This window comes from Gopherus evgoodei, chromosome 11, assembly GCF_007399415.2.
Source record: "Gopherus evgoodei ecotype Sinaloan lineage chromosome 11, rGopEvg1_v1.p, whole genome shotgun sequence".
In the NCBI taxonomy this organism is placed as follows: domain Eukaryota; kingdom Metazoa; phylum Chordata; order Testudines; family Testudinidae; genus Gopherus; species Gopherus evgoodei.
The window spans coordinates 74,605,045-74,631,904 of NC_044332.1; the positions used below are offsets into that span (position 1 = coordinate 74,605,045).

Consider the following 26,860-nt stretch of genomic DNA (forward strand, 5'->3'; position numbering starts at 1 on the left):
TAGATTTCTGGTTCTACCATCTCAAAAAAGATATATTAGAGTTGGAAAAAGTTCAGAGAGGGGTATGAAAGCTTCTGTATGAGGAGAGTTGAAAAAAACGGATTATTCAACTTAAAAAAGACACAAGGGGGGGCAGGATGTGAGAGAAGAATATCAAATCATGAATAGTGTGGAAAATGTGAATAAGGATGTGTTATTTACCCTTCACAAAGTACCAGAACCATGGATCACAAAACTAAATTAATAGGCAGCAGATTTAAAGCAAACAGAAAGAAGTATTTCTTCACAAAATGCACAGTTAACCTGTGGAACTCATTGTCCGGCAATTTCATGGAGCCCAAAATGTAAGTGGGTTCAAAAAAGAGTAAAAGAAGTTATTGCAGGATAGGTCCTTGAAGGATATTAGCCAATGTGGTCAGGGATGCTACCCCATGGTTTTGGTGTCCCTAAACCTCTGACTGCCTGAAGCTGAGACTAGCTGACGGGGGATGGATCATTCAATATTTGCCCTGTTCTATTCATTCCGTGTGAAGCATCTGACACCAGCCACTATTGGAAGACAAGATACTGATTTACATAGACCATTGTTCTGATCCACTATGGCCATTGTTATATTCTTATGTAAGACTTAGGCTCTTGGTTCACATAGGTGTTTTTGAAAATTTTAATTTATATCTTTTTAAGTTCTATATCATGTAATTGGGCATCTTTTCATTATTCATATAAACATTTAGTCTTTTTATGTAGGCTACTATGCCCTTGGGATCAGCATCTCCGCCTCAGGTCTCTAGTTATCGTCTTTTCAAAATTCACCATTCTCTGGTCATTTTTCAAGAAGCATGGAACCTCAAAGCACCTGCACCTTGAGACATGGATGCATTAATCAAATTGCAAAGAAATTCTAGGTGCCATTAATTACCATACGGGATAAAAATCATTATTCTGCCTTATTAGCGGAATCAAAATGGTTTCCATAGATCATTCATCTGATCTTTTGACCTTCAAGGATGACTGGGTAATTAGATTATATTGTATCCCAAAAGAGTATATCCTAAGTGAGAGTTATAACACAGTAAATGGAGAAAATCTCTGAGTGAAGAAACCAATAAGGGGCATTGCTTAACACTCTTTAGTCTTTTTCTAATTTCCTCTGTCACAGGAAGTGTCATGCACCCAACACAGGCACTTGCTAAGAAATAAAATGTATCTCTTCACTCCAGTGCCAAATGTTTCATGTAACTTTCTCTTGCAAATTTCAGCAATCCCACCAAATAATCAACACCACAGCATTGGTCTTCATCTTGATCTCACTATTACAATAGCCCACTTCACTATGATGAAAAAAGCCTTGATAATTCCACAGATGTATCTGTCACTTACTCTCCCCTACTTAGGAAAAAATCAGATGAGAAATCTAAACATGATGGAAAAAGATATATAGGAAATGTGTTTCCAAACCTTTGATTTCCACTTTGCTTTTCCTATGGGTGCCATGTGATTCCTAATCCAGAAAGACAGCAGATAGCCAGCATCAAAGTAAAGAGATAGTATCTCAAGCTCTATCCCAAAAATGATTGAAAATTTATCTGGATTTATTATCTCATCTCATGACAAACTCAAGAACTGGAGGGATTTTTTCTATTCAGTACCTAATGCTATCCCAGTGAGCACCCTTTTTGATTTCTCCACTAGCAAGAGAGACTCTGAAATTGCAAAAGAAAGATAAAAGATAAAAAAAAATACATCAGTTAAAACCAAAAGTACAAGTGAAAACAGCTTGAGTCCTTCTCCTGCCAGCTCTTTGATTTCCAGCTTACAGAAGCTGTAACGAGGTGAATCCAAGTGCCCTGTCATCTAGGGCCTTGAAATCTGCCAGGCTTTTTAATAAATATGTAATGAAAAACTAAACCCATGGTAGGTGTGAGATAAATTAGCGCACAGCCCAAAAAAATAAAAAAAAGTCCAAGAAACGTAAAGCAGACATTTTGCAAATGAATTGTGTTTTAATAAACTAATAATCCATGCTAACATCCCTCCATTTCAAAGTCAGAAGCAGGCTTGTGTGAGCATTTTAAGTCTACCTGCTCCTATTACCTTGCACACACGTTTAGTTAAACATGGAACATCTTTTTCCTAACAAGAGCAAAGTCTTTAACATTCTTAAGCCAGGCAAAGGCAGTACATTGAGGGCAAAATTAAAATAAATCCACATGTACATGTGCATACACATGCATACACACAAAGAAAGAGAGGTTTTCTTTTTCTTTTCTTTTCTTCACAGATTGCTGAGCCTCCCACTTCTGCGTGGGTCCATATTGCTCAATCCTTTGTCTCTCATATTAAGGGCCACCATCACTCACACTGAGTCATACCCAACTCTGAGCATCATGCTTGGAGTGAAGTACTATGAAGCATGTGGCAGAATAGGACCCTAATAAGTTGTGCTAATGCAATATTTTTATATGTCTATAGCGCTTTTTGGCCTAAAGGATGTCGATGGTCTTTACAAATCAGATACAGAATGCACTTTACCCACCGTCAAATTGCAGCTCACAGAGCTTAGGACAGTAAAGTAAGGGACAGGGCCATGGCAGGTAAGGTTAAGGACAGGGCATATTGAACAGGCAGGAGTAAAGGAAAGAGGTCAGATTGGGGCATGTGGGCCATGGTTTTGTGTAGGGGAGTGGCTCTCCAACAGTGGTCTCTGGCTGACTGATGAGCACTTGCTGATTGTCCCTGGAGAGCTGGCTGAACCATGGCACTGGTGGTTCCTCCCTATTTCTAGCTGCTGAATCACATGGACATACATGAATACTTTCCAGATATTATTTGTTCATGCAAGCCATTGCTGTAGTTAACACGGGAAAATGATGTTAACTTTAGGGGGTTTAGGGATCTAATCACACAGTGCAATCATGAATGGAAAAGAAGGCAGCCTAGGTAATTGTAAATGGGAGGTGATGTGCTCTGAGGGAGAAGAGCAGTGGAATCAGGACTATTAAGGCTGGCGATAAAGCAAATCTCTTTGTAAACATGGTCCACGCTATGACAGAGGAAATAACTACATAACCTAGAATGTTTCCCTGCCAAAACCATGCCGCACAACATGGAACTTGTGGTGGTGCTGAGAATGCACTTGCATGTATGTAGAAAATCAAGACGTTGACAAGAAGTTTCTATTCAAATCCAGCGTGACTAAGCCTTGGAGGCAGTAGGTGGACTTGACTAGCAGGCATCCAAATGAGATTTGCTTCAGCTTATGGTCTTCTAAACCTCTGAGCATGTGAGACTTATCTGAAAGGAGAGGCACCCAAAAGCATTCAGCCATGGACTCTGTTTGGCAGATTTCTTTTTTGCTGTCCAAGAGGAAGGAGATACAAGGGTGGCTTCATTAGCTCAATTTGTGGAGGTATTTTATGCATTCAGAACACTTCAGGTTACTAAATGGTCAGCAGATGCCCAGGAGACGCAAAGGGAACAGCTAGAGGACTGTAATTGGATTATATAAAGTAGGGGCAGAAGAGCAGCTGTTTGTAACTAATCTGTGCTGCGTACATGCAGACTGACATTGAGCATATTGACATCCGGGATAAAACCCAGGACCACTGGCTGCAAGCAGAGAGGTCTCTAGTACTTGATTTTGAGTTGGAAAGAGAATCATCATTCCCTGTTGCAAGCAGTAGGCTTTTATCATCTAGAGCTCATCCAGTAGAGGACAGTTTTCTACACACGCCCTCTGGCTAGTGTATTGCAAATGACAGGTCATTTGTTCAGACAAGGCAGGTGAGGATCCTTTATTGAACCAACTTCTGTTGGTGGGAGAGACAAGCTTTTGAGCCAACACAGAGCTCTTCTTCAGGTCTGGGAAAGGCACTCCTAGCCTCACAGCTAAATGCAAGGTGGAACAGATTGTTTAACATAAGTAGTTGACACATATTATAAGGGACCATTCAAGGCAGAGTGTCCTGTTAATGCTTCTGCAGTTGTAGGACAAAAAGAGAGGATTAGTGGGTTACAGATTATTGTAATAAGCCATAAATCCAATGTTTCTGTCCATGATTTTTAGTAATGAATTTTAGCTCCCAGGCTTGTCTTTTGAAAGTGTTGTGCAGGTTTCCTTTGAGGATGAGGACTGATAAGTCAGATATAGAGTGATCGCTCTATGAAGAATGTTCACCCATAGCTGATAGGGCGTTTTTATCTTTTATCATTTTTCTGTGTGAGTTCATCTGAGAGTGTAGTGATTGTCTGGTTACACCCACTTAGTTGTTATTGGAGCATTTAGTGCACTGGAGGAGGTACACCATATGTTGTGATAGGCATGTGTAGGACCCAGGGGTCTTGAAAGGTGTGTTGTGGGGAGTGTTGATCATGGTAGCAATGGAGATATACCTGCAGGTTTTGTATCTTTTGTTTTGACAGCGTTTGGTGCTCTTTGAGTTGATGTATCCTGTCTGTGGTAAACTTGCTTATCTTATATCCTGGGACTGACAGGGCTACAAATACACTGCCTCGGTCATTTGTTGTCTTGTTTGAGGAGCTGACCTCGGCCCACACTGCAAAAAATGCTGTGTGAAGGCTTTTACATTTGAAGTGAAATTGCAGACTTTGTGTTTCTTTATATCTGTATATGGAAAGCCCAAAAAGGAAACAACAAAAACAAAAAAACTACCAAAACAAAAAAAAAACCAACCAAACACCCACAGAAGCCCTTTACGCTAAAATCTTTGGCAACAAATAATGATACTTTTAACATGATAGAACTGGAAAGTTCATAAGAATGTTTAGTGGCAAGTAAGTGAAGGTTGCAAAATGCAAATGTTGATGAGGGGCTGAGGAAAATTCTGATATCTACAAAATCCTACCAGGGAAAAGAAATTTATAAATTTCAGAAATATGTAACTATTTCCTCTGAAATATATAATGGCCTATATTTTGCTGCAGAAATGTTGTCATGGTGAAACCATTATTTATTTGTAGTATAGTAGCCTCTGGAACCCCAAGTGAGATCAGGGTCCCATTTTACAGATGGGGAGCTGCAGCAGAGAGAGATTAAGTGACTTGCTTGATGTTCACCACAAAGTCTGTGGTAGAGACAGGAACTGAACCAAGACCTCCTGAGTTGTGCACTTAAGCATGTCGTCCTTTCTCTGGTCATCACCATTAGTTTGATGGCACAACAGCCTCAAACCTCTTGAACAAGCTATTCTAGTATGTGGTAGGTTTGCTCATGGCTGTGAAACTCAAGCTCTTCCCTGAGGCTTGCAATAAATCAAGCCAGTTTGCTGATGTGAGAGTCAGACTCGTCCAAGCTCAGGAGCCAGCAAAGTCAATGAAACATTAGGTAATATTCAGAAGGGCCTAATGATAAGGGGCACAGGGTATTGCCAGGGGATTAATGACCGGTTGGGTGATGTTGATGGACCATGACACAAGCAAGGACCATTAACCTCTGACAAGTCATTCATTCACAGGCAATGAGCTAAGTGTGATTGTTGAAGAAAACAGACACATGATTTTTATTTTTTAAGTTTGATGCTTCATCTGTTGATCAAGAGACATAATGAAATGTACAAATTGACTGTATCATCTCTCCAATCCATTCACTTCATATTCCATCATGATCTCATTTCTGAAGGTTATTTCATGTTAATTACTGTGAGGCAAATCCCTAGTTGGACTGGTAACTGTGCTGTGGCAATTGAAACTAGAATTGGTGGAAGATAATAGCTTGATTTTGAAAATAACGGGCCAGATGAACAACTAGGGTAGATTGGTATAATTCCCTTGAAGTAAATGGAGCTCTACCAGTCCCTTCTAGCTGGGGACCTTAGCCTGTTCTCCCCATGAGTCATTCATGAAAGATTAGTACTGCATTCATGTGGGAGAGAATAAACAGACTGCTTTTGCAAACATGTCTACTACTTGACACTTCAAGTGAAATCTCCAGTGTAAGATCAAAGACATACAAGTTGAAATATCTAAATACAAAGATGAGTAAACCACATAAGAAAGCCATACTGAGTCAGACCAAAGGTCCATCTAGCTCAGTATCCCGCCTTCAGTCATTGGGCAATTCCAGGTACTTCAGAGGAAATGAACAGAACTGGTAATCAAGTGATCCATCCTCTGTCGCCCATTCCCAGCTTCTGGCAAACAGAGGGTAGGGACACCATGCAGTCTGATCGAACTCCTATTAAAGTCCTTGGAAAGACTCATTACATACAATGAGTATTTTAACAGAGTAGGGACTTCAGCATCAGACCCAATATTTATCATATGCATATCTTTTTTAATTAAGTGTCTTAAGAGCAATTAAATGGAAGAACAAAGAACGTGTAAGCACAAAGCAGTTTTCTGGTGCACAGTAAGACATGAAGGAATCAACCTTGTCGTTTGAAAGCATGTTTCTGTGGCTGCAGGGAGTTTTAACTGGTGAAGCTGATCCTTTGAGTCCTACTCTGCCTAGTCAGACTGAGTCACTTGCTGAAAAAATCCTTAAAACTGCACATTACTGTTATTCTTTTGAAAAGACCCAAATCTGACCCCTAGATCTAAACACTCCAATCTTGGGGCAGGGGCAGCACTTAAATTCAAATAAGGATTCACAACTCATAGTGCTAAGTGCTAGCAGTGTCCATTCATTTAGCTATTTTAAGATTTAATAACTAGAGTTTTCCTTTAAGACAGCACCACAAAAAATAGCTGAGCAATAGCAGCAGGATACCACAAGAAAACAAAAGCGGCAATCTCGCTTCTCCGTTTTCCATGTCTATGAAAGGAACATGGATGGCGCTTTTTTTTTTCCTCCCACTTTCCAAAACTGTGCAAAGACTTTCTTAGTTAAAAGCTACTGGACGATTAAGAAGATGGGTCCTGTTATTTCGTAAAACCAGCTGCACATCCTGTGGAGAGTAAATTTGTTGAGTAAACGGCCCTTGGGAGAGGCTGCTAATTAAGGAGCAGGTTTCCTACCCAGCTGTTACAAACAGAGAGTGAGAGTGAGGTTGTTCATTTTTAAATAGCCAAGCTGTGAAGGGCAAGAAGTACTGCAGAACCAGGATTCTGCAAGCTGCCAGGGAGCTATTTGGTGGTGCCTGGCACCAAAACAATCCTCTAGCACCATATGATGTGGAATTAACAGAACAAAATTTCACCTAAATCATTGCAAAGGGCTTTCTGTACGCCATTTTTAATAGCTGATTTTTGAGTGCATAGCATTATTAATAGCCTCACAAATGTTATTTTCCCCTGTTTAATCAACTGTTTCCTTAATGATTTTCTCTCATAACTACTGCTTGTATGCATGCTGTGGAAATATCAAAGCAGTGTGGTCACTCGTTTAACAGTCTGCCGAAGTCATTCTGTGTTCAGCTGTTGTGTGCATAAAAGGTCTGTCAGGAGTTTTACTTGGGGCGCCTGGAGTGGGTGGTCGGAACTGATTGGTCCCATGTCATCAACCCACCCCCTACTTCTGGGTTCTCAGAGTGAATCCATGGAAGGGCTCTGAACAAACAAAAGGAAGTACTTCTTCACACAACACACAGTTAACCTGTGGAACTCATCTGCAGGGGATGTCGTGAAAGCCAAAACTATAACAGGTTTAAAAAAAGAAATAGATAATTTACTGGAGGACAGGTCCATCAATGGCTATTAGCCAAGATGGTGGATGCAAGTCCATGCTTTGGGTTTCAGTAGCTCTGATTGCCAGAAGCTGGGACTGGATGACAGGGGATGGATCACTCAATGATTGCTCTGGTGTGTTAATTCTCTCTGAAGCATCTGGCATTAGTCACTGTTGGAAGACAGGATACTGGGATGGATGGACCATTGGTCTGAGACAGTGTGGCCATTTTCATGTTCTTAATGCCATTGGTAGGACATGCAGAAATCACCCCATTTAAGAAGTCTTTTGATGTAAACACTGGGTTAAGGCTCTTTCCAGATTCCTTAGCAGAACAGGTTTGAATTCCAAATTGAGCACCATGCAGTTCAATGAGTGAGGAGACTGTAAAGGCAAGATCAGCGTTTTCAGAATTGCGTGCCAATATGAAGATACACAGGGTAAAATTTTCAAATGTGCCTATGTGATTTAGGAGGCAACATCTGTTTTTTCCAAAAAACTGCTTCAGAGCCCAAGTCTCTCTGACTGTCAGTGGGACTTAGGTGCCTAAGCCACCTTGGCACTTTTGAAAATATTCCCCTTAAATCTATATTTAGACACCTAAATAAGGGCCTGATTTCCCAAATGACTGAGCATCTGCCGCTCCCACTGACTTCGATGGAGTTTCTCTTGATTTGTACCAATGTATTTGAGATTGAAACGAGGCCCTTCTGGTGTGATCTTTCTCCCACTGACATTAATGGGGGCTTTGCCATTGACTTCATTTGGAGCAGAATTGAGCCTATATTGGTTATTTATTTTCTCTTCTCACCATCCATAGCATACTATAGCAACCATTATAGAAGAAAGAATCAGGCCTGTCAAAGGGTATTTTTTCTCCTAGTTTCCTAACATGAATAGGAAGTTTGCAAGCACATCCCCTGGACTGTAACCTTGAATTAAAATAGCCGCCTGTGGTTCCACTCTTGGGTCACTGCAATAATACAAGTGCTCGCCAAATGCACATGTGCTTATTGTACTCCTTTTTAAAGAAATCATCGGTAACTGACCGTCACTTACACTTCTATTTGTGGAAATGCACACAGCTGGTGCTGCTGATACCCATGGTACACAGGCAACAGAAAAATAGCTGCCCTGTTGATAGAGTTAACTGAAAAAAGAACATATGGGCCATGTCATAATAGATAACATTATGGCTAGGATGTTTGTTTGTGTTGTGCAATTTGTGTCATTTGATAATCTTACTCATGGTGGTGTATGCCAAGAGACCTCTAAACAGCATATTATATTTGTTATAAAGACACAGAGTCTGGGCTCTGGTTTGGTATTGCTATGCTCAGTGTAGTACTCAGCGCACAGGGTTTGTATAGGTGGTTTTAAGCTACCTTTTATGTTCCTCCAATCCTGGGGCTGGGGTGTTTTAACAGCCAGGGATCTCCAAGTTGTAAGAATCCCCTGGCCACGTCCCCTTCCCTGCAGCCACAAGGAGCTGTGGGAGTGGTGTAAATGCTTCTACACTGGCTCTCCATCCCGCCAAGGATTTCCCAGAAGATCATTTAAGCCATTTTTGCATCGCTGGAGACTAGCCATAGATTTGAAGGCCAGAAGAGACCCTTATGATCATTCAGTCCAACAGCCTGCATTTCAAAAGCCAGAGAATTTCACCATAAACTTCACCACAGCAGGACCAAGAATCTGACCTGTAAGGCAGAACTGTCCCTCCATTGTGCTTAGTTAATAGCACTGGTCTCCAGGAATTCCATGGATAATAACCAGGCAGTAAAGCAGATCATTTCTTGAATACTGTTGCACGTCTTATGTACCTGCTTAGATATGGCAAGCAGAGGTCAGGATGACAAGTCAAGCCATCATTGCAATGAAGTTCCCAGCTGTGTACTGCTGTGACTATCTTAATTCCTATTAGAGAGACAATTACTATTGTGAGATAAAAACAATGCAAAAATCATAGTAACCAGAATTATGCCTTTGCCCGTTTTTGTGGTTAGTGATACCCTGGCATAATGAGACACAGAACTCCAACCAACCAGATAATCAAAATTCAAAGTTGCGCACTAGGTTTCTTAATAATTATTAATAATGTATTTCTCTTTCTATCACACATTTTAATGTAATGAGAAAATTTTGTAAATCTGCCATCATGAAAAGATTTGCTGCTGATTAAGGGCCAAAATCTGCTCACAGTTACACTGGTGCAAATTCCAAAGTAACTCTGTAGCAATCAGTAAAATTGCTTATTTGTGTTGATGTAAATTTGACCCCAAGGCAAACTTAGTTCAAGTCAATGGTTTTGAAGAGCAGAAGTCCAAAGAATTCTTAGCTGGAATTTAAAGAAAATTAATAACCAAGGATGTTATGGACTGATCCCTTCCAATCTTTACAAAAGGAAATTTTGCAGATATTGAGTAAATGATTTTTTTTTTCTAATGCAATCTGAGAAAAAGAATAAATGGACCAGAATATCAGCTCATGTAAACCAGTGTAGCTCTGAGGAAGTCAGTGGAGTATTGCTGGCTTACAACAACTGAGGATCCAGCCTATAGTTCCGTAGGTAAAATTGCTCCAGAAACACTTGTTAGAACAACAGTGCGCTGTTCATTACATTTGTGCACATACGTGCAGCAACACCTTTCAGCTGACAACTCAAAACACTTAGCAAACGTTAATGTCTCATAACTTCCCTGGAAGCTAGCCAGGCATTTTCTCACACACAAAGAAATTATAGGTCAAACCTATGCAGCCTGCAGCAACTAGAATCCCAACCCAGGTCAACAGACTCAGGTTTACACTGCTCACATTCTCCCCCTAAAAATAGCTATGCAGACAATGCTTTGAAGTTGCAACTTGGCCTGAGAACCTTAGGGCTTGTCTAGAATTGCAGCGCTGCACCAATATGCTGCGCCTCTGTAGCGCTCAGTGACTACCTTTGCCAATGGGAAAGCTTCTAAATCCACCTCCCCGAGAGGCCATAGCTATGTCAATGGGAGAAGCCCTCCCATAGGCATATCGCTGTCTACACTGGGGAAATCCACACCCCTAAGCAACAGAGTTATATTGCCATAAATTGGTAGTGTAGACCAAGCCTGAGTTCCACCCTGAACCACAACATCCACACTGCTATTTTTAGGGCACTAGCTTGAGCCCCTCTGGTATAAGTCTGTCTGCCCAGGCTGGGAGGCTCCCTCTGTTGTAGCATAGACATGCCCTGTATGTTACCCTAATTATGGAGGTGCCATTAAACAGCCTTAATCAGCGCCATTGCTTGGTGTCGCATTAATGATAGGTACTCTCAAACTTAGCTCCAGCTTCACGCAGGTTTTCACAGAAAATATAAATGAATTTTGTTCGATTTGGGAGATTCCTTGCAGGGTAAGGTTCTATTCAGTATCATAGAAGATTAGGTTTGGAAGAGACCTCAGGGGGTCATCGAGTCCAACCCCCTGCTCAAAGCAAGACCAACACGAACTAAATCATCCCAGCCAGGGCTTTGTCAAGCCTGACCTTAAAAACCTCTAAGGAAGGAGATTCCACCACCTCATTAAGGAAGCTGTTCCAGTGCTTCACCACCCTCCTAGTGAAATAGTTTTTCCTAATATCCAACCTAGCCCTCATCCTCTGCAACTTGAGACCATTGCTCCTTGTTCTGTCATCTGCCACCACTGAGAACAGCCAAGCTCCATCCTCTTTGGAACCTCCACTTCAGCTAGTTGAAGGTGGCTATCGAATCCCGCCCCCTTCTCTTATGATGAAGGGCGGCAGAATCTGGTTGTGTATTATTGTATTTAAACAATCTTAAGCGCGTGTACAGACCGAGATGTATGTGCAAATTCCTCAGTGACATGAATGGAATTTCTAATTTCATATCTAAGAAACTATGCCTCTTATATCCTTTACTTTCCCCTTCTATTAAAACCCCTTCTGATCTTGCAGGCGCTGATTCTCAGTAGCCTTTCCCACTTTCCCTCATGCCTTTGGATAAGCTGCTAACTCCTTGCTCCAAACTTTGTAGTGAGCTGACCTCCCTGGATAGGTTGAGCACAGCAATGCCCACCAGTTAGCAGCCTGGAGCTTGTGTGCCCTGGATGGTTAGGAAAATACATTCCTTCTACTGAAGCTCCTTTCTGAAATGTTTCCGGGCCTGAGACTGAAAGAACTCCTACTGAAGTCAATGGGAGATCAGCACACAGTGACATGCACCCATGTGAAAAGGGCCAAAGTTATACCTATGCCTTTTAAAGACTTTGCAAGGACTTCAGCAGTGTATAAGATGTGTGCTGCACAAGGGCAGATTTCACCCAGGGAGAACTTCTAAGATGGGACTAGATTTGCAAGCTCTGAAACAAATTAGAAATAAAAGGGTGGAAAAAAACCCGTAGTGACAGCCAGTTCCCCTCCAAGTCATGTTCACCTGCATCGTCTCCAAAGTGCAGTGATCCATGGAATATTTGGAGGTAATGCAAACAAAAGCAGTGGAATGGAGGGAGATAAGAGTTGCTTATGATGGTTTTTAGAAGAGGAAAAAGCAAAATGAGGAGCCATTGCTCAGCAGATTGTGAGACTATATATGTTTATTACGGCCTCCTTTGAGATACTGTACTCCTGAAATGAATGTAGTAAAATAACTATGGAAAAGGTTTTTTGTTTTTTTTTAAACTCTGTAGAACCAGAAACGTTCAGCATGTGTCAATTACTGACATGCAAGAAAGCCCCAAAGATTTTCAAAATTTTGTTTTGTCTTCTTGTTACCTAATTACATGCTGAACTGCAACGGTTTGTTTTTCACTTGTCCAAAAAAATTAAAAGGATCCAGTCAGTGCTTTTTTCTCCCAGAGCTTTTAAAATCATATTCTTTATCCTTAATCTTTTATGGAAAGATTTAAGGTGATACGTTTCCCTTTTCACCTTGTGTACTTGTGGTTTTGCTATTGTTTGGCTTTTCACAAGTGCTGGGCAGCTACAACAGATGTTTTGTTACAAAAGAGCAGGGAAAGATTTGTTTGTCTTTGGGTTTGAAAAGAAATGCCATAGCTTTAGATGAATTAGAACCATTCTCATTTTCTTAAAAAACATTGTCTGCTACATTGTCCATTACATTTCACTTTACTGTCTTCTTGAAGAGTAATAATAAAACCCACAAATATTACTGTAATGAAACAGCTCTAGAGTTGTATGTCCTCTGGTGGAAATGATCATTCATACAAAGGAGTATAATATAGATCAAATATTGTGCAAATGTTAAATGTGTGCCATATCGAGAGAGAGACGCATTCCTTTAATATAGTTATTTGTTTGTTCATTTCACTTATATTTTTGCACAATGGAATTTGTAAGCTGATGCAAAGGAAGTTTCCAACAAATTATTTGTGGTGCTTTTCATTAAAGTTTGACCATTTTTATTTTAACTTCTTTATTATCAGTTTAACTTGTGTCACTGGTTTTATAAAAAGAAATGAATGTTGCGTATTGCGCAAAGCCGTTGAACCGTACCTAGTTATGGACACACGTTTTATAGGTGGAAATGTGCTTTCCTTTTAAGGAAGCTTACAAGTCCGATACAAGTTGAATAAGGATGGCTTCTTCATTTTCACCATTGATTCTGGAAACCTTGCCAACCGGGAATTACACCATGTGAAGATCAACAGAGAAGGAAGAGAACTCCTCATTCAGGTATCAAACCCACCTGCCATGGTTTACTTTCAGGGTCTGATTCACTACCTGTGCCCAAAATTAATTAGTACCTTACTCCACAAACAGTCCTGTTGATTTCAATGGATTTAGTAGGCTTCATAGTATCAGATGGGTAGCCATGTTAGTATGGATCTGTAAAAGCAGCAAAGAATCCTGTGGCACCTTATAGACTAACAGACGTTTTGGAGCATGAGCTTTCATGGGTGAATACCCACTTCGTCAGATGCATGTAGTGGAAATTTCCAGGGGCAGGTATATATATGCAGGCAAGCTAGAGATAATGAGGTAGTTCAATCAGGGAGGACGAGGCCCTGTTCTAGCAGTTGAGGTGTGAAAACCAAGGGAGGAGAAACTGGTTTTGTAATTGGCAAGCCATTCACAGTCTTTGTTTAATCCTGAGCTGATGGTGTCAAATTTGCAAATGAACTGAAGCTCAGCAGTTTCTCTTTGAAGTCTGGTCCTGAAGTTTTTTTGCTGCAGGATGGCCACCTTAAGGTCTGCTATAGTGTGGCCAGGGAGGTTGAAGTGCTCTCCTACAGGTTTTTGTATATCGCCATTCCTAATATCTGATTTGTGTCCGTTTATCCTTTTCCTTAGCGACTGTCCAGTTTAGCTGATGTACATAGCAGAGGGGCGTTGCTGGCATATGATGGCGTATATTACATTGGTGGACGTGCAGGTGAATGAACCGGTGATGGTGTGGCTGATCTGGTTAGGTCCTGTGATGGTGTCTCTGGTGTAGATATGTGGGCAGAGTTGGCATCGAGGTTTGTTGCATGGATTGGTTCCTGAGCTAGAGTTACTATGGTGTGGTGTGCAGTTACTGGTGAGAATATGTTTCAGGTTGGCAGGTTGCCTGTGGGCAAGGACTGGCCTGCCACCCAAGGCCTGTAAAAATGTGGGGTCATTGTCCAGGATGGGTTGTAAATCCCTGATGATGCATTGGAGAGGTTTTAGCTGGGGACTGTATGTGATGGCCAGTGGAGTCCTGTTGGTTTCTTTCTTGGGTTTGTCTTGCAGTAGGAGGCTTCTGGGTACACGTCTGGCTCTGTTGATCTGTTTCCTTATTTCCTTGTGCGGGTATTGTAGTTTTGAGAATGCTTGGTGGAGATTTTGTAGATGTTGGTCTCTGTCTGAGGGGTTAGAGCAGATGCGGTTGTACCTCAGTGCGTGGCTGTAGACAATGGATCGTGTGATGTGCCTGGGATGGAAGCTGGAGGCATGAAGGTAGGCATAGCGGTCGGTAGGTTTTCAGTATAGGGTGGTAGTAATGTGACCATCACTTATTTGCACCGTGGTGTCTAGGAAGTGGACCTCCCATGTAGATTGGTCCAGGCTGAGGCTGATGGTGGGGTGGAAGCTTTTGAAATCATGGTGGAATTTTTCCAGAGACTCCTTCCCATGGGTCCAGATGATGAAGATGTCATCAATGTAGCGTAGGTAGAGGAGGGGCGTGAGTGGACGAGAGCTGAGGAAGCGTTGTTCCATGTCAGCCATAAAAATATTGGCATATTGTGGGGCCATGCGGGTGCCCATAGCAGTGTCGCTGATCTGGAGATCTATATTGTCATCAGATTTGAAATAGTTGTGTGTGAGGATAAAGGCACAGAGCTCAGCAGCCAGTTGTGCTGTAGCATCATCAGGGATACTGTTCCTGACAGCTTGTATTCCATCTGTGTGTGGGATGTTCGTGTAGAGAGCCTCTACATCCATGGTGGCTAGGAGGGTGTTTTCTGGAAAGTCACCAGTGCATTGTAGTTTCCTCAGGAAATCAGTGGTGTCACAGAGATAGCTGGGAGTGCTGGTGGCATAGGGTCTGAATAGAGAGTCCACATATCCAGACAGTCCTTCAGTGAGAGTGCCAATGCCCGAGATGATGGGGCATCCAGGATTTCCGGGTTTGGGGATCTTGGGTAGTAGATAGAATAACCCTGGTCGGGGCTCTAAGGGTATGTTGATTTGTTCCAGTGTTAGTGTAGGGAGTGTCCTGAGTAGATGCTGTAGTTTCTTAGTATATTCCTCAGTGGGATCTGAGGGAAGTGGCCTGTAGAATTTGGTGTTGGAGAGTTGTCTGGCAGCCTTCTTTTGGTATTCAGACCTGTCCATGATGACAACAGCACCTCCTTTATCAGCCTCTTTGATGATAATGTCTGGGTGGTTTCTGAGGCTGTGGATGGCATTGCGTTCTACACGACTTGGGTTATGAGGCAAGCAATGTTGTTTTTCCACAATTTCTGCCTATGCACGTCGGTGGAAGCATTCAATGTAGAGGTCCAGACTGTCATTTCGACCCTCAGGAGGAGTCCATGTGGAGTTGTTCTTCTTGTGCTGTTGGTGGGAGGGTACCTGTGGATCAGTGCACTGTTCAGTATTGTCCTGAAAGTATTCTTCGAGTCGGAGACAGCGAAAGTAGGCTTCCAGATCGCCACAGAACTGTATCATGTTGGTGGAGGTGGCAGGGCAGAAAGAGAGTCCCCGAGATAGGACAGATTTTTCTTCTGAGCTGAGTGTCTAGTTGGATGGATTGATAATGTTGCTGGGTGACAATATTAGTAGGCTTCATGTCACTATTTGTGCAAATCCCTACTCGCTGGTGGAAGCAAAGGATTCACAATCTGGCACCACCGTGAGCAAGTCTGGCAGAACATAGCTCTTACCAGATTGCATTTTCAAATAATGTTGTTGATTATAATCTGAAATAAGGCATATGTTGAAGATCATTAGGCTCATAGACTTTACGGCCAGAAGGGACCATCATGATCACAGAACCTGATACACTCAGGGCCATAACCTCTGGCTGAGTTACAGAAGTCCTCAAATCTTCTTCTAAAGGCTTCAAGTTATAGGGCATCCACCATTTACTCTAAATGAAAACAGCAAATGACCCATGACCTACAACACAGAGGAATGCAGCTCCCCTCCAACCCCCCTCGCCCATTCCAGGGTCTCTACCATTCTGACTTCGGGGAAAATTCCTTCCCAATCCTAAATAAGGCTTTCAGTTAGACCCTGAGCAAGTAGGCAAGACCCTGCCCAAACCTCAGACACCTGGGAAAGAATTCCGTATAACAATTCAAAGCCTTCCCCATCTAGTGTTCCACCTCTGGCCATTGGAGATATTTGCTAATAGCTGACACAGATGAGCCATATGCCATTATCAGCAGCCTCATCATACCTTCCCCTCCATAAACTTATCAAGTTTTGTGTATTGGCGAATTTGAACAGAAGAACCACGGTGGGTGGAAGCATATGGGAATCTCATTGATTTCGGATGTATGTGTCCCAGAGTTGAATGTGACCCATAATTTGACTACATGAGGAGGAGGAAGGACTGATAAAGTTAGATTGTGTGACCATTCCCATTCACATAAATAGTCTCATTGACTTCAGCAGGACTAGCTATGTAAGTACTTACCTCATCTACTGTGACAACCTTCCATCAGCAGATGAGAGCCCCAAAGTCCTACACACCACTGCTCTCCAAACACATCACTGTCCCTTTGAGAAGCCATGCTGAGTCCAGGACCTGGTAGATGGCCTGTTAGGGCTAACAAGCTTATGCTTATGCTTATGCTGTCCTGTTTTTCATAGGAAGAGCAGGGAGTGAGTGCACAGCAGTGTCTGATGCTCTCATACCCAGAGGAATTTCGGCAGCTTTTTGGCAAGCTTCTGCTTATTTGCTAGGGCTGAATTGTATTTTCTTGCAGTCATTAATGAAAGAAGAGGGCAAGGCGCAGACAGGAAAGGAGGAGAGAGGTAAGGAAAAGGCAGTGAGAGAGAGCATCACACTTTGGTTTCACTTTATTGGTATAAAACTATATACAGGTATTGGCTACGTGAATGTAGCACATACAGCAGGTGGACCCGATTCTGATCTGTGTCTAAAGCAAGCTTCACACTACCAGTTGGGATTTATCCCACACGCTGATCTTATAATATTCCCTTATATTGCAGCTTTTTCCGCTAATCCTTGCCAGTCAGTTTCCAGCCAGGCTTCATTTATTTGCCTATCTGTGGCAATCAGAGATCAATAGGCGAGAATTCTCAGTGGGGGCATAAGAACGTATCAGATATTTTATAGTTCCGTGCAGGAAACATTTCTTTAGAAGCCTGCTGTGTGAATACTCTGACACACTTTTTGGCTTTTTCTACAAAATTCAAGCACATTCACTGTGCAATCAGAGGAGGCAGGCATTACCTATATCCACTGTGGAACTTTTCTACAAGATACTTCAGGGGTCTCTGCATGCTGCAATAATCAACTGTTTTTATTGACCTGTTCCAGGTTGATCAAGTTCTCAAACTCAAGCACAACCTCTCGGAGATTGACTTCAAGGCCATCAAATCGCTCACCTTGGGCAAAGTCGGAGGTAGGCTGTGCAAATGGCTTGCTGGTTTGTTGATTGTACTGTTAAGACTCTATAATTATCTGTGCAGTGTGGTAGGCTTTTTCTTTTTAACCTGTAAGGACTAAATATAACAGAGCTGTTATTTACGTAGTAGCAGAAGCCCGGTGAAAAGCTTATTGGTAGAAGCTCTGGCAATGTGAGTTTTTTGGCCCTGATAGCAATGTTAACCTCTCTCCTCTTGTTGAGCCGTCTAGAAAAGGATGATGGGAAGGCCCAGCCCCCCATGGCAGCATAGAGGCACTTCTGAAGCTCAGCATGCCCTGATTTACACCCCTGTGTGATGTGCAGCTCCACTATCTCATCTTAGGGGAGGGCAGAGATGTCCCCTCACCTCCTCCCCACCCTCTTGGGGCTCATATGCCCCCCTCCACACTAGCTGAGTGCTGCATTAGAGAAGCAGTTCCTGGGCTCTCATACAGTGTAGGAGCTGCAATTCTGTCTTCTGTTTCCACAGACCAAGTGAGCTGGGGTGGCCTTTTGATTCCCTCCCCTTTAACACTACACACCCATCTCAGGGCCAGGAAGAATCTACCAGAAGCTTTAGACGAAGAACCCTTATTTTTCTGTTCTCAAGTGGGCCATTTTCTCATATAAGTTCCGTTATTCGTTCCTGATAAGAACCTAATAGCCTCTTTATTATGACAAGAGAATGCTGTTGCTGGTCCCACAGCGAACCTGGACATCCAAATCAAGTCTGCCGTCCAGAGTGCTTACCGCTGAAGTCTCTTTTACCACTGCCATTTAAAGGTTCACTAATGGCCCCCAAAGCCTATAGAATTGAAAGCCTTTCTGGCAGACATAGAAAATAGACATCCACTTGTGAGCTATTAATTGTACATAACAACAACAGCGCACTCGGTATTGTTCTTTGCCAGGTAGTATAAGTAAAGAGATGATATTTTTATCTTGTTTCTAGTCAAGGCTTAGCCTGTCTGTAGAGAAAAGCATCTAACAGCAACCCAAGCACTACAGAGCTGGTTTAGGTGCCTCAGAAATTGGCACTCTTCCATCTGACTCAATGCTAAGCTAATACCCCAATTGTGCAAGGTCACATTGTGTTGCTGAAAGCATCTTTTTCCGCCGAATCATAAAACCTCCCCGTGAGTGGTTCCTAAAGTTCCTAGTGTACTTGTTAGAAGAACAGAGGTTTCAGACAGCTTGTCATGGACAAATCCCTCTTCTGTTTACCTCACTTGTCCTATAACTTCAGGTAGATATGTAATTCTTCACTTCCTTTATTAAAGCTCTGTCATGTTGTCTGAGCCAGAAACCTTCCTACCCAAATGGTGGGAGAAGTGTCCGCTGTATGTAGAACATGTAGAATTTGGGCTACCGAACCCCACTAGTAACTTAAACAAGTGCCTTAGCCCTGATTCTTCTTCCCAAATCCAGTTTTAAACTACATTTTCCTTAAACAAACTTCTCCCCTCTATTTTGTTGCATACGCTGGTGCCCTTCACTTCCTGTCCTACACTGTTGTATGGTGTATGTTGAGTGCTGTTAAACAGGAGTCTTGTTTCATCCCAGAAGTAGCCGCCTTTCAGTCAGAAGGGTGGGAGCTCAGTTCTGCAGTCATCACATCTCACAACCCTTAAATAGGAGATTTATTTGAATACAAAATGTAGGATTGGGCCCAATCACTTTGGGATGTCAGGTCCTATATAAGTGATATGATTATTATTATTATTGGTCTAAATTTAAATAAATGGAGACATACCTAGAACTGGAAGGAACCCCAAAGGGTCATTGAGTCCAGCCCCCTACCTTCATTAGCAGGACCAAGTACTGATTTTGCCCCAGATCCTTAAGTAGCCCCCTCAAGAATTGAATTCACAATCCTGGGTTTAGCGGGCCAATGCTCAAACCACTGAGCTATCCCTTAAGTGTTCATTTATCTGTAATCCAATGGCAGATAAATACCACTGCTCCATAAGAATGGATTCAAATATGATTTTTTTTCTTTTTCCTCCATTCAGCTGTCTTTGCTCGGTTATCCAAGGGTCAGATTTTCAAAACTACTTAGCACTCAGACCTGAGTCCAGGTTTTCACAAGTGCTCGGTTCCTGACTGAAATGGCCAGAAGTGTTCAGAACCCAGCACCTCCCATTAATTAAAAACAGTTAGAAGGCTAAGTGGAAGCAGAGCCCTTGTGGAAATCTGACCCTCTGTTTAGGTGCCAGAGTGAGAACAGATGGGTACCGTGCTTTTTTGAAATGCTTTTGGATGGTGGTTTATTTTTTAACATATTGGTGAAATTTCTTCCTTCATGCTTCTCTATAAGCCTAGCTCTTGCTCTTAGATCTGCTGTAAATCTATCTGAGTTGCAGAGCAGAGTGTCTGACTTCCTACATAGTTACTTCTATGCCCCACTCCCCATCACCTTACCAGTAGCATAGTAGTATCAGAATTAGGGTGGGGAACTTGGATTGTGGGTTAAGGAGGTTCTGAAGATGAATAGTTTAAAGGTTTCTCCAGCATGTATTTGTGGTGACCTGTCTTAACTTGTGGTTTCTCCACTTGTGCATATTCCAACCATCCGATTCATCATGGTAAAACCTGTATAATCCACCACACCTTTGTGGAGTCACTTATTTCTTTAAGTGCCAGATCGAAAACCCATTGAAGTCCATAAGAGTCTTTCCAGTGACTTCAGTGGGCTTTGAATCAGGCCATAAATGTAATGTAAATTGGGGGTTTATTTGAAAAACAATTGTGCTTGCAGTGTGAAACAGTTATTATTTATATAGGCCTGTAAATAAACAGATTGGTTATAGAATATTTACAGTAAAATGATAGAGTTCCTGACCTGAAGAGATCACAAACTAATTCAGATTAGTCTATTATTAGACAGGGGCATACACCAGCTGCAGGTTTATTTCAGAAGGTACACCAGTGGGGAGACGGGTGTAGGAAGGCTTCACTAAAGAAGTGCCTGTTTAAGGAGAGGTGCAAATGGAGAAGAGGGATGAAGTATAATTGTTCCTGGGTGGTCACCTTTTTAGTAGCCAGAAAGGCTATAGGTTTCTCAATGAATTAAAAGCTCCTGTCACTGAATATTCTAGCACAGCTTTCAAAGAATGAACTCAGAACAATCGCAACCCCACCAGTTCCACACCTCAACAACCCCACCCTGACCCTTCTTCTGTTCTTTGTTAGCTGTTATATTCTTGCCCCTTCAAAACCTCTCCCTCCTGTTCCCTACCGTCCTGTCTTTTCCTACCTCCTCAGAAGCACCAGAGCAGTCAGGAATAAAAAAATGTATCTCTGAGGTGCATTTCAGACCTGAAACTGCTTTTGCTGCAAGGAGTTTAATAAAGCAACTTTGAAGATGGGGTTGGGTATCCAGGATAAAAGAGGAAGTAGGTTGAGGGCAAGATGGCAGCGGCTAAAGATGAAATGGGAGGATAAGCTGAGGTGCCAGAAGTTCTGCTGCTGTTCCCACATCAGACAGCAGTAATGCCATCCTGCCTGTTCCAGAGTGACACAGAGGTCGCTCAGCCATCACTTCCAGCAATACAATTTAACTGGTGTTTTGTCTTAATCCTGAGAGAAAAATCTGTCCTCTGTTTCCCTAAAGATAACGCTCTCCGAAAGAAAGCTCTGTTCTCTCTCCCAGTCCTGTCTCCCCCTTAGCTTCCCTCTAGAAGCTTTATTTTTAGGCTGACTGATTGTTATTTGAATTGATTGCAGCTGTCTGCTCTTGAAAGAAGCCTATTTTCCATTGTAAGCCCTCTATACCTCTCCATTTTCTTGCATCAATTGCCTCTTGTCTCATTACAATGTACCCTATTGTGAGCCCTGTTGAAATCAAACAGGGGTGGCTGTGTTGGGGCACATTAAAATGAAGATGTCACAAATGGGTTTTGACATCTAACAAATGTCACATTACAACCTGAAATGATGCCTGGGTCAGATTAGCTTGGCTGAGCATACTGCGCTCTCTGTGTGAAATGCTGCATAAGTTGGGACCAAAGGGCCAGCTCATTGTTTCTGTCCTTTGTGTCCCTTGGAAAGTCTGGTGGCAGTGGTGCCTTTGCGTAGGTCTACACTGCAGTAAAACACCCACAGCTGGGCCATGTTAGCTGACTTGAGCCTGAGCCAGCTGACACAGGCCAGCCGTGGCTGTTTTACTGCAGTGTAGACGTACCCTTTAAGTCACAGAAGTTGCTTCTGTCACACTCTGGAGCCGGAAACTGCTCTAAGCTGCACTGCATGGTCCTATCTCAAGATGCCTGTATGGCAGCCCCACTACACCTTGTATTCTGGTCTTGCCCCTTACATTGGGAAGATCCAGAGTGCAGTGGGCTAGAAACAGCTAACAATGGCTCTGTGCCCCCCCCCAAAGGTAGTTGTAAGTAGGAGAAATCCTTCCACGGTTTTAATTGCTGACTTTGAGGCAGATTTACTGTGAGTGCAGGGGTGCTCCAAGCTGCCTTTATGCAGGCTTGGATCTAGCCCAAGACGTGCATTATGTTTCTCCCAGGTCAAACCCAATATCAGCAAAGCTTCTCGGTTTTGTGGCAGGACACGGCAGCCTATTTACATGCATAACCATAGAGTGCCTGGCGCCTAGCTGCACATATTCATAATGGATGCAGGACTGAGACCACTTCTGCGTCATTAAATCAAAGTCAGCCCATTTGTTCGTGACCAAGCGTAACCTTGCCAAGATTGTTCAGCCACCACAGTGAAACGAGGCCATGTTCTTGGTTTAACTCTCACAAGATCACCTTTCTATTGGTTGGGCTGAGAAAAGAGGCCAAGCATTGCATCAGCATGGAGATGAAATGATCCTTTCAGCCCCCAGCTGTGGTCCATCCAGTGCAGGGTTAAGACCCACTGAGGGAGAACTTAAACTAGTGATATACCTGCTTCCGTTGAACTCAGTGACAGAACTCTCATTGGTGAAGTGCATGATAGGACACCCACGGACTGCAATGGGAGAAAAAGCAGGCCAAAGAGAATGGACTTTGATCTTCAGTGCTGTCAAGTTGACTCTTGTCACAAGCGTGAAATTGACTTTTAAAAATAGCTGAGGAGGAATAAAAAGGACACTGAAAAGTGTTCATGCTTTCTCTTTGTCTCACCTTCAGAAGCCCCTTTGATCCAATGTCTCCAACACACTAATAGCATTAATTACGTGACTGGAAAAAAAATAAATACTTTCAAAGGCAAATTTTTCAAGTCCTTCTTGATTGTCTTGGTCCTTTGAACATAGTTATTTTCTGCCTGTTTAAAAAAAGAAATCAGCCCCTTTGCTTCTGAAGAGCATTTTGTAATTGCAGACTTACTTCCAGCAGAGCACTGAGGACCCACTCCTGCATTTTGGAATACCTCTGTTGGGAAACAAGCACAGCAAGGTGTGATGTTGTCCCTGGCTGGTGTACTCCAGTGCAGAATCTCGTTGCCAATTACTCTGCTGCTCACTTGTAGCTAGTGTGTGACAGTGCCAGGTGAAGGTGTGATTTGTTGTTACTATTAATTTGTATTATCGTTGCTTCCAGAGCTGCAATTAGGATCAGGGGACTTGTTCTATTAAGAGCTGCAAAGCCCAAACATAGCAGACGGTCCCTGCGCCAAAGACCTTGCAATTTGGTTTCTTAAATTATTTAGCCTTTGTTACAATCCAGAAAAATGAGCCACCACAACATTCTCAGCTTTATCATAGTAAATCACAAATACCTTCAAAACTATTATCCTAGATGGAAATTTCTGGGTGATTCGTTGTACATCATAGGCACGTCCATTATGATACATTCATCTGTATGACATTTATGTAAATACTTCACACAAGGCACAGCCAACCTGTGGAATTCATTGCTATGGGATGTTGTGAAGGCCAAACGTATCACTGGGTTCAAAAAATAACTAGATAAATTAATGGAGAGTACACCTATCAATGGCTATTAGCCAAGATGATCAGTGACACAAACCTATGCTCCCAGGTGTCCCTAAATCTCCAATTTCCGGAAGCTTGGACTTGACAACAGGGGATGGATCATTCTAAATTGCTCGCTTCTGTTCATTCCCTCTGAAGCAGCTGGCACTAATGTCTGTCAGAGTCAAGATACTGGGACAGACGGGCCATTGTCCATGATCCATGTAGCCCACGGACCATGGCCATTCTTATGACCCACACCAAATTTTGGGCAACAACCAAGAGAAAGACAAATTTTTAGTTCAGATTTGTAAGTAATAATTAAATTGGCCACAGAGCTCTCTTGCAGGAAAGAAGATAATTCTGCTAAATGTATGAAAATGATTCAGGTGTAGCCTATAGCTGTATTTTCTCAGTATATTGTATCCTCCAGTCATACGAGGTTAACAGGGTTGGGCATAGTGAATGGTTGTCTAGCAGTCCATCAAAGAAAACTCTGGGTACTGTGACAAATGCTACTTGTGACTTAGGAGTTAGCTATCTCTCTGAGTCAGAGAGGACCTAACGCTCCAGTGTATGGTGATAGATCACAACACTCCTGGAGATGTGTGTAAAACTGAGGCCCTGAAGACTTGTGATCATTAAACGTCCTGCGATACTTTCTTGCAAAAATAAAGGTCACTAACCTCAGTGTCCCAGTGATATACTAATTTGGATAATTACATAATATCTGCCAAAAATCCTCCATGTAATTTCACTAAGGTATTCACTTTGTCTTCCTGCTCTTTACTTTGCTTATGGATTGCTAAGCAGCTCAACTGTTCCACCCTAGAGGTGGCTACCTTTCTTGTTTATCCATCACTGCATTGGGCTGCACGTTGCTTTACATGTTAAAGGTTTTACTTCAAATATCAGAGATGTATGAAGCAACAGCATTATGTAATATTTATAGTGGAGAGTGCATATAAACAGCAGAGAAGACGTCTTGAAGTCATCATAAGAATCTTAAAAAATCAATAACTAAATCTAAACCAAAACCTCAATTTCAAAGAAGTCAGTGTAAACTCATGAGGACCAGACTAACAAGCGAACAAGAATAATGCAAGATTAAGTGAGCTGTGAAATCCGGCATAGCTTGCAAAGAGTGGGCACAGGAGTCCAGAAAGAAGGCAATTGCATTAGTCCATAATTGGACTAACTAATGCATGGACCAGCAGAGAAGCTTGAATAATTGTTATTTTAAAAATATGGATGAGTAAAGTTCATGAGCGTGAGCAGCTAAACTACTTAAAAAGCTGACGAGTAAAAAGCCAAACTTCTCACCACAGACACAGGAGACCTGCAGGAGATTTAACCTGAGAGAACAAAAGTGCAGCGTAGTAACATCAAAAGACCAAAAAAAACTGAACTGCAGGTTCAATTCAGGTTAAATTTACCAAGCCAATTAAACGCTTTGGAGGAGTCATAGAGTTTAATGTCAGAAAGGACCATTATGATCATCTAGAGTGACCTGCTGCATAACGCAGGCCATAGAATATTTCACCCAATGATTCTTGTATTGAACCCAATAACTTAGAGAAAATCATAGAAATGTAGGCCTGGGAGTGATCTCGTGATCTGATGCAGTCCATTCTCCCATGCTGAGGCAAGCCCAAGATATTCCACCAATTTGTGGTGGAATATCTTTCAGAATCCAATGTAGTCGTGATTTAAAGACTTCAAATGCTGGAGAATCCATCACAACACCGAGTGAGCTGTTTTCATGGTTAATTACCCTCAACATTAAAATTGTGTGCCCTATGTCTAATGTAAGGTAAGGATTTGCGCTATCCATATGAGAATTCAAACAATAGGGTCAAACCTGCAAGCCCAAATTACACAGAACTCCCATTGGCTTCAGTGAAAAATCTGAATTCTGAAGGCTTTCAAGACTGAACTCAAAAACATAATTGTAAAGAAAAACATAATTCTGCAAGCATGATTCTTGTCTGAGCATTCTCAGTTTTTCAAATGTAATAGTCTTTTAGTGGCTAGTCCAAATGGGGCTTTAATTCTGATTTCAAATAACTAATGAAACTGTCATATAACATCTCTTAGGCTTTTCAAGCGACCATGAAGCACAATTCAATATTTATTGGGTTTCCCCTTTGATGGGTAGAGTGGGAACAAAGCAACTAAGATAGTGTTAGCTCTGTGGGATATGAAATATTCACCCCTTGTATTAGAGATATTAAAGAATCAAGAATAGATGTGTTGGGTAATGTTCACTGAGATTTTTGTAACTTCCATGAAGACAGAAGGTGCTCTAAATCACTGTTTTCCCATGTTTTTTGTAAGCTCCGCTTCAGAAATATAGAGTCAATGCTTTCCTTCCCCTGGCAACCTCACCATCTGTTGTTACAGGCTTCCACTTCCCCCTCTGCACAAACACTTTGGGAAAGGCCAAAGCATAACTCCTGAAAGTTAGATTGTATCCTACATCAGGAATGGAAGTATTTCCATTGAGACACACCTTGTTGTCCTTTGAAACATCTCTCCTGTGGGGAAAACACAGAATGTTCTTGCCATTTACACCTACATTTTGCTTGTGTCTGTTCTTGCACCTAGAAGATGGATCTGTGACAGTTGCTCTGGTGACACCGGCAAAGAGTTCTGTTGCACCTTATAGACTAACAAACACATTGGAGCATACGCTTTTGTGGGTGAATACCCACTTTGTCAGATACATGCATCCTACGAAGTGGGTATTCACCCATGAAAGCTCATGCTCCAATACGTTTGTTAGTCTATAAGGTGCCACAGGACTCTTTGCTGCTTTTACAGATCCAGACTAACACGGCTACCCATCTGAGGGTATGTCTACACTACGCGCCGGATCACCGGGTGGCAATCGGTTTATCGGGGATCAATATATCGCGTCTCATCTAGATGCAATATATCGATCCTCAAATGCGCTCCTGTCAACTCTGGAGCTCCCCCAGGGCAAGTGGCCGTAGCGTAATCAACAGGGGAAGCCATAGCCGTCGATCCCACACCGTGAGGATGGGAGGTAAGTTGAAATAAGATACTTCGACTTCAGCTACACTATTGCTGTAGCTGAAGTTGCATATCTTACATCGACCCTGCCCCCTAGTGTAGACCAGGCCTGAGTCTAGTGACACCATCTGCAGACTTAGGTGCTATTGCAAGTTTGCTTCCAGCCCAGAACCGTGGAGTGACATCTGACACCAATGTTTGGGGTGG

The 26,860-nt window shown here is 42.3% G+C and overlaps 1 protein-coding gene across 2 annotated transcripts in view; it reads left to right on the forward strand.

Annotated features, from left to right (window-relative positions):
- The window catches only part of CNTNAP5 (contactin associated protein like 5), a 431,022-nt gene that overhangs the window by 392,543 nt on the left and 11,619 nt on the right, over positions 1-26,860 (forward strand). For both annotated transcript variants that reach the window (XM_030580503.1, XM_030580504.1), the window contains 2 exons: positions 13,179-13,309; positions 17,616-17,700. In XM_030580503.1, the coding sequence (XP_030436363.1) occupies positions 13,179-13,309; positions 17,616-17,700 (216 nt within the window). The remainder of the gene's footprint in view (positions 1-13,178; positions 13,310-17,615; positions 17,701-26,860) is intronic.